Source organism: Pieris napi, chromosome 1 (assembly GCF_905475465.1).
Source record: "Pieris napi chromosome 1, ilPieNapi1.2, whole genome shotgun sequence".
Taxonomy (NCBI): domain Eukaryota; kingdom Metazoa; phylum Arthropoda; class Insecta; order Lepidoptera; family Pieridae; genus Pieris; species Pieris napi.
The window spans coordinates 8,135,644-8,143,783 of NC_062234.1; the positions used below are offsets into that span (position 1 = coordinate 8,135,644).

An 8,140-nucleotide genomic window follows, 5' to 3' on the forward strand; every position below is an offset into this window, starting at 1 on the left:
AAAATTTTAGCTATACCTTTATTGTTTAGTGAAACAATGAACTAAATAAAAAAACTATTAATATATAATAAACATTTCATCTCATATTGTAATTAATGAGGGTTTTTATAACTCGCACATAATTAGACAGTCGTACAACATATAATTTATCGTAACGTAACGTAAATTAATATTGGATAATGTAGCGACTTACCATCAGGAAATAGATATATACTTCAAATCCTAAATAAATCTTATCTAGTCTATAAATAATGGCGTAATAGGCGTTTACATACAATTTTTTTTATTACATACATATGTACTTCCGGTAATAATTTTATCTCGATGTATTTCCGGTTTTAATAATCATATATAACTAGTCTAATTTAGACGTACATTTTAACTAAACCAAAAGACTAATACGCACATGTAACCTCCAGTTATTATAACTACAAGATAGTATTAACTTGATTGATTAACGTAAAAAAATAATTAAAATAACTAAAAAGATTTAATGCAGACTTTAAAGAATATTAAGAATAAATTAACCTAAATTAAATAGTCGTATTATAAATGGGTTATATAATATATATTATGATATAAAGGTCAGATTCAATATGGGTTTTGTACTCTAGTGAATATAAGATCATTGTGAAATTACATAAGTTATCTCTTAGGAACACCTCAAGATAGAAGAAATTAGTAGAATATTTTTGTATATAATGTGTCATAGCATTTTTTTAATAAAAATAAGACACTATTTTTAAAATATTTAATGCATTTAGAAACCATTATATTATATGGCCAATTTACAATAACTTTACATTAAATTACCCGAATGAAAATACTAAACATAGTTAATTTAACAATAGTATAAAAACAATATACCTATAGATACGAAAAAAGAGGATTACACGTACAATGTTTATATTATATACAAAAATATATTAACAAAAACCTAGCACACTTAAGGATATAAATTCATAACAAATCCTCTACTATTCATATGGAATCACACACTGTGCCACTGCCAATCTAGGTATTTAAACTATATGAGACGTGGGGCGCAGAGACAGCAATTAAATATATATACTTTTGTACTTTAGAAACCTAAGCACGAACAATACGTTACATCGAACACCTATCGCATTATAAAAGAAACTATAGATTTTTGTATGAAAAACTTAGGCGCTCCGAGAGCATATTGGGATATAAAACAAAAGAACACGTGTCAAGTATTAAACATTTTGGGTGTGTCGACATTAAAGCTTTCAAAAAAAATTCTCATTGAATAGCGTGCTAAGGCCTCTAAAGTTTCATAACGAGAGGAGCGTGATTGCTTTATGCTTCTGTCAAAGTCACTCTTAGGCGCTGTCGTTGTCAAAATCGGGCGCGAAAACAAGACGTAACCTTCTTGAACTTTAAAAGAGCTTGTAGTGAAGGATGACAGAACATTTTTACTTGAGATATTATTTTAACAGGTTAGACCTCTGGGAATAGTAATCCCGTCCAACTTCCAATTTATATAAAGAGTAGTTTCAGGATAATTCCAACAGTTGAATTAAACAAGTGTCTTACTCTGAGACAAAGATTTTTTGAAACACTGGCCAAATAGTGTCTCAAAACGTCTAGTTGAATTTAATACTGGTTTGACGTATATACCAATTTGTGATTTTCACAATAGTCTATTTTGTCACTAAAAGAAATAATTTTGAATTTTATTCCTATTCATTTACAACTATTTGGTGAACGCGGCGAACACTGCCCACATGATATCGCATGCTTCTGGGCGCATAGCTTCAGCCTCAAAGTCTAGATCTAACAATGCGCGTACACGCCGCGTGGCTAGTTCGTAGTCTTCATCTGAGAGTGGTCCAAACGCGTTTTCGAGTACGTCAGCGGAATGTGTAAGCATTAAGAGCGCGAGCGATCTTTTGTCCGCATGAGCCACGTCTGTTATTGAGCGACGCAGTGCCGCTTCTTGTACCTAGGGGGATTAAAAATTATAAATCACATAGCAAAACATCATCGACATAAATCAACATTGAAACTAATAAAAAAGCGACAACGAACTCGCCAGCCTTCTGGTATGGTTAGTGTCCATGATTTGTATTTCGAGTATTTCAAGTGATTCTCTGGGCCCGTAAAGTCCAGTTCTATAATCGTAATACGCACAAATTATACGTATTCCATAGTTATAATAACTTTATGAAATATATTTAGCTTTGAATATTAGTTATCAGAAATCAATTAGTTATTATCAGATATTGATAATGTAATGGAATTTGTGTTACATGAGATACTAAACCAATATGTTACTGTATATAAATATTAAATTTTTAGATTTTTGATGTTTTTTTATAAGATGAACATGTGATTAGGGAGCGTTCAAGTATTACGTAACGTATTTTGGGAGGGGGGGGGTCCTTTTGTGAAACGTTACGATGCGGGGCGGGGATTAAATTACGCGTTATTGTTAATATTTTTTTCGACTTACACCACATAATAGTAACTAAAGAGTCACTAGGTGGTCACGAAACGTTTTACTATACTTGGGTACAGTACTGTACTTGGGTACTGAAAAACGTTACGGCGAGTTACATGGGGGGGCCCCGGGGGGTCAATAATCTCCAAAAATCGCGTTACGTAATACTTGAACGCTTCCTTAACCTTTTCTATCTCTTTCAACCCGAAACATCACAAAATATATACACTGAATCATGCCTTGACCAATTAAGGCAAGCAGACAGCATTCACAAAATTAATTTAAATAAACATGCAGTCTACTGCGCAAAAAGGTATTGAGAAATGGCCATTTAAGTATTGAGAGCATTAAGATTACAAAATCCAACAAGTTTTCATGTGTTCTAACTTCTAAGCAATAGCTCAATAGCCTGAATACATAATATCAAAAATAACTTTCTAATTCAGCTATCAAATGTGAAGAGATGTTTTTGCATAATTCCAGTAATGCAAATTTATTTTAATTATGTGGTGGAATTGTATGGACGTCTAATTTTCCAATTTGACCCATTTCTGTGTCTATTTAATAATTTATGCAGATTTATTGTTTTACCGGGAATCAACATTTAGAAAGAAACTCTGGATGATGTGTTGTTCCAACTAAGCCCTGAGTTTATATATTAAAATGTTATTTCTTACTTCATAGTACCTTTCACTTTTCTTTAATATGAATAAAAATTACAACATAACTGGTTAAGATTCCCATACAGTTATTTAAATGTCAAGTTACCTTCAATAGACAATTAAATGAAATGCAATAATTACAAATGGTTTAATATGTTGTGTATGACGGGATAATTATGGTAATGTAAACTTAAAGAAAAATAGATATACCTTTTTAACTAAGCGGCCTTTGATGCTATTGTCTGTGAGCGGGTGAGTTGTCATATCAAATAATAAGAAATTTTGCTTTTCAGTTGTTAAAACCCCTTTCTCAACTAGGTTTTTGGCAAGCCTTTCTCTGACGTTTTTCAATTGATATTTCAGCTTCATTGGATTCCATGTTTCTCCTAAAATATCATATTTCTTCATAGGTATTGTATGGTTCATCAACACAGTTCTAAACTTTTTAAGAAATCAAACTATTCTATCTTCTAAAAAAGTATTTATGATTGCCTTCTAATGAACATTAAAAACTATATTAAAATATGCTTTTTCATACTAGTAATGAAAACTAAATAATTTCTAAGCAGTCATTACAATCATAATAGTATAGACAATATTTTCATGACTACATCAAAAATCAGTTTAATACTTTTTCATCTCATTCTGTGAAATTGTGTTTAGGCTGTGATGACAAGACTTATTTTTTATAAATTTGTAAGATTTTAACACAAATCACAACAGCATGCACAATAACCAAGTCCAATTGTATGGACCATAATTACTTTTTTATTTATTAATTGAATCTTAACTCTCAAATCTTTAAAATTCAAAATTAATCAATGAAACAATACTGTTCTAATAAGTATATGAATAAACCAACTCATTTACATGAATAGTTTAGAATTTAGATAACAGTTAAAAATTGTTATATTTCACTTGAATTGAATAAATTTTTTATAACCCTTCAAAACCCTTTTCAAAGCTTTGCAATTATTTTTGAAGCACCAATTTTATTGAGACTCAAAAGAAAGAACTAAACTATAATACATATTGCTTACCACTGAGGTATTCTATCCAGCTTTGTACTGTTTCCGGGGGGTCTGTGTCCTTCATGTGTTTTAAGGCTTCATCTAATAGTACATCACCTGTAGGTGTGTCTAAAAAGAAATCAACTTAATATTAATAATGAAGTTACAAAGCAAAGTTACCTATGTTGTAAAGATGTTGTTAATCATTTTAGGCTTCTTTTTATAAACACTGCTTGAAACCTTAAATATTTAAAGAAAAAACTTTTTAACCGGATTAAAGTTATGTATTATTATAACGGTTAAAGCACACACGAAACGTCGGTTAAATTTTAAATTATATTAAATAATCGTAAATTTATAATAATACATAACTTTAATCCGGTTAAAAAGTTTTTTCTTTAAATGTGTAAAGGTTATGTCAATAAAAGACAACCCTAACTATGTACACATCATATTTCAACTTGAAATAGAAATAGCAATTCAATACTGTTTGTCTTAAACAACTTTGTTATCCATTTGTAATTTGTTTACATTTTGAGAACATTGTTCAGTTTAAAAACACATTACACAATAAATAACAGATTTACTACTCAAGTAAATTGACACAAAGTTCATGCTGTTAGAGTGACATGATTGTTAAAGTTAAATAGTCACTCACCACTTTTTACAATAACTTTTCTTGACAATAAACCTTTACGCCTCATACCAATTCTTTCTAATTCTATGCGACCTCTTAATGCCAATTCGATCAAAATGCAACCTCTAAGTCCACTAGAAATACAGTCATTCCAAAATGATGTATAACCCTGAAAAACAAAAAATAACAGAACTATGGGTCATGTACAAATCAATTTGGTTCACGATTTGGATTGCTCTTATCTCCAGCACTTACTTCTTTATCCTTTAGTCCTAAAAGTAAAACTTCTTCCATCAATGTTAATCGCGTTTCCTTTGAATCTCCGTCATCAAATATTTTATCATTTTTCTTATCATCTGCATCCTGATTTTCTTTCAAAGAACCATCGGAATTTTCTTTGACGACGTGTTTTCGTTGCACCAAGCCTTCAGTGCGATTCATTTTATCATCTGAAGTTATTATTATTTTTTTTAAATATAATTTCGTACAATATTAATTTTAAGAATAGTAAACAGGTGAAATAAACGAAATTTATGTTGACGTTTGCAACACGACGTATTTCAATTTGTGAGAGGTAATATTAAATATGGCCGAATTCCGACAAAGTGTTGCTCACAATAAAAACACTTTCGGCCATAGCATTATAATATTTTATAAAATATAAACTCGTAAAATTTACTAAAGAAAGTTTATAGTAGGTATATTACCAGAAATATTTTCTGTTTATATTCTAACTAATTATTTAGTAATTCATTACTATGGTATTCTTTATTATTTTCTTATTATGGTAAAAGCTGCGAGCTGAAGCTCTCGCCTGTCTAGTTCGTTAGCTAGTCCAGAGGCAGATGTAATGCAGAGTTTATTAAATCTAATTCATAATTATTTTAAAATGCCATAACGATTTTATTATAGAACAGAAAACAAAAAACAAAATTATGGTTGTATAGACAGAAACAAAACGTATACATTACCCTGCTCACGATAATGCATTGTAAACAAATATAATTTTGTTAATATTGTTATTATTCCAAAAACAAGAGTATAGTTAACCTTCTGAATAGATCTTGCGGATTATTTGATGTTTTTTTTTTTTTTTTTTAAATATTATGGCAACAGCTTATTTGATGTTATTATTAGTTCTTATTCTACAACATATTGTGCAGGAAACTGATGTCTGTTTTTTCGTTTATAGATTTCCTGTGGCCTTCGGTAGTGGCGGGAAAATGTTCGCGAAATAATTTAACTTTCTAGTAGCTACCTACTAAATACCAGTGTATTATATGGGTGTTTTTATTAGCGTTATTAAGCACTATTTGCAGTAGATGGCAGTGATATGAAGTAAAAAAAGAATTTCTAAGTTTTAACAATGATGTATAGTGCTTTTCATGAAAGAAATCCCGCGGTGATTTTTGGAAGTTAGAACTAAATTTGACAGGTCGGCAATGTTGTCATTCGTCGATGTTATCAAGTTCGTTTGTTGTGGTAGATTTTTGTGAATTTTTAACTAACTTAGTGCATTTTAAAGATTGATTACAATGCCAAAAGTTGTAAAAATTTCGCCTCGAGAAATGATATAAAGGTGAAAGAATTCTGTGAAGCGGAACATAAGAATCAAGGTGTTTTAATACCACTAAACAATGTTCGGAAGAGAGTTGCCGCCATAACAGGTACTTTTTAGAGTTGCCATTTAATAATTTTTTGATGTATTGATGGGACTATTATGTTTTAAATTCGTTTTTGCGACAAAATTGAATAAATACATAACGTGATGAAACTATGTAACTGAAATTAAAACATATATTATACATTACATAAGTATTATAAACTTAAAGTTACTATTATTTTTAATTGTTCATAATTTAATTGCAGGTGTGTCAGAGAAAACTGTAACAAGAATTACAAACGAAGGTATAATAGCGGCGTGTACTTCGAAAAAAATTGTAACCCAACAATTATGCACTAAAACTCTGAATAAAAAATGGTATTGCTTTTCTTTACCCTATTTTCTCATCTTTTCCCTGTAATTAGGTAGAACACCGCTAACGTAAGTAAATAAAAATATACTTTTTACATAACAGAAATGCAAACTTTTTACATGCAGAAAATAATATTATTTGATAAATTACGTCTGCTAAATGTAAATAAAATAGGTAAATTTTTTACTCATAAATGGCAACATTACGTTATGCGATTGCAGCGCCGCGTCTGGGGGACTTCTTTCATGAAAAGGACTATACTCTGTGCCTGTGGTTTTAACTGTCATGGCCGATGGCGTCATTGTAAAGTTTTAACGAGTCGATAAGAAAGATAGATCAGAATTAAAGGTTTTATTTATATTAAAGAAATACAATGCTTTTCTGTAAGAAATTTTTTTAATCAAACTATATTCTTCTTATAACGAGTTTGTTGCCAAGACAACTTCTTGTATGCCAGTATATACATACTTCACAGTCATTCACTTTTCTTGTGCTTGCTTAATCTTACATTTCTGTGTCTTGCTACCGTTTTATATATTGTATATAATTTTTCACAATTTGGATTGGTTTCTAAGGTCTAGATACCAGGCCATAAACTCCAAAAAAAAAAATGGATTGGTTTCTGGACTTTGGAGATTCTCCTTTACGTTATACCTTTGCATTTTTACCTTGTACAATATCGAGTGTTGACTATAGGTATATGGTATATAATGAACTGTATGTGTACCTACTTATTTTAATTCAATCAATGCTACATTGAAATCTATATATACAAGAAGAAAACAATACTATTAATGATATTCCTTTTTGGATTAAGTTTACATGTAGGTAAATGTACAGTCGAATAACAATCTAGTCTAGTAGATATTGGATTACAAATTTATTTTAGAAAAGAAAGTCTATATGTAAAAATTCCGAATTCTATCAAAAATATTATGTACTCATTGAATAAACTTTTAATGCCTATGATGTATATGAATTTGTATGAAAATTTGTCGACACGAACGACAAATTAAGTTTTCGACTTTCTACATACACCACCGTTAAGGCATCTGGACTAAACCCCCAGTCTTACTTAACGTAAACTTTCTATTAAACATATTGTTTGTCAATATTTCCAAAAAAATAAAATAGGGTTGTTCAACCGCTACTCGAGGCGCTTATTAAAAGCCCGCGTCACAAGAAATGCAAATGTAAAAAACTTCTTAAATAACTATCAAAGATTCAAAGTGTTTAAACACCACTACTATACTAGAGATTACTTAAACTAACATATTATTCTTTAGTTATGAAAATTATTATTTATGTTACACCTCTATAATAAAAATTAAAAAGAGTTCCACAAAATTTTATTGTAATAATATGTTTAAAGGGGGCGTCCATAAATTACG

At 30.0% G+C, this 8,140-nt stretch overlaps 1 protein-coding gene across 1 annotated transcript; it reads right to left on the reverse strand.

The window, feature by feature from the left end:
* Window positions 1–5,359, reverse strand: LOC125050384 (Golgi phosphoprotein 3 homolog sauron). Its single transcript, XM_047650207.1, has 5 exons — window positions 5,029–5,359; window positions 4,795–4,942; window positions 4,167–4,265; window positions 3,337–3,512; window positions 1–1,966 (listed from the first exon to the last, which is right to left on the reverse strand). Exons 1-5 carry the CDS (start codon window positions 5,212–5,214, stop codon window positions 1,718–1,720), a joined length of 858 nt encoding a protein of 285 aa, XP_047506163.1. The 5' UTR covers window positions 5,215–5,359; the 3' UTR covers window positions 1–1,717.
* Window positions 5,360–8,140: the final 2,781 nt, after the last annotated feature.

What these genes read in the sequence shown, in the direction of transcription:
- LOC125050384 (XM_047650207.1), bottom strand. Translation starts at nt 5,214, where the DNA reads ATGAATCGCACTGAAGGCTTGGTGCAACGAAAACACGTCGTCAAAGAA. An exon ending in TAGGACTAAAGGATAAAGAA is followed by an intron (nt 4,943 to 5,028) that starts GTAAGTGCTGGA and finishes TTTGTTTTTCAG; the next exon opens with GGTTATACATCATTTTGGAA. An exon ending in CTGGATAGAATACCTCAGTG is followed by an intron (nt 3,513 to 4,166) that starts GTAAGCAATATG and finishes ATGATATTTTAG; the next exon opens with GAGAAACATGGAATCCAATG.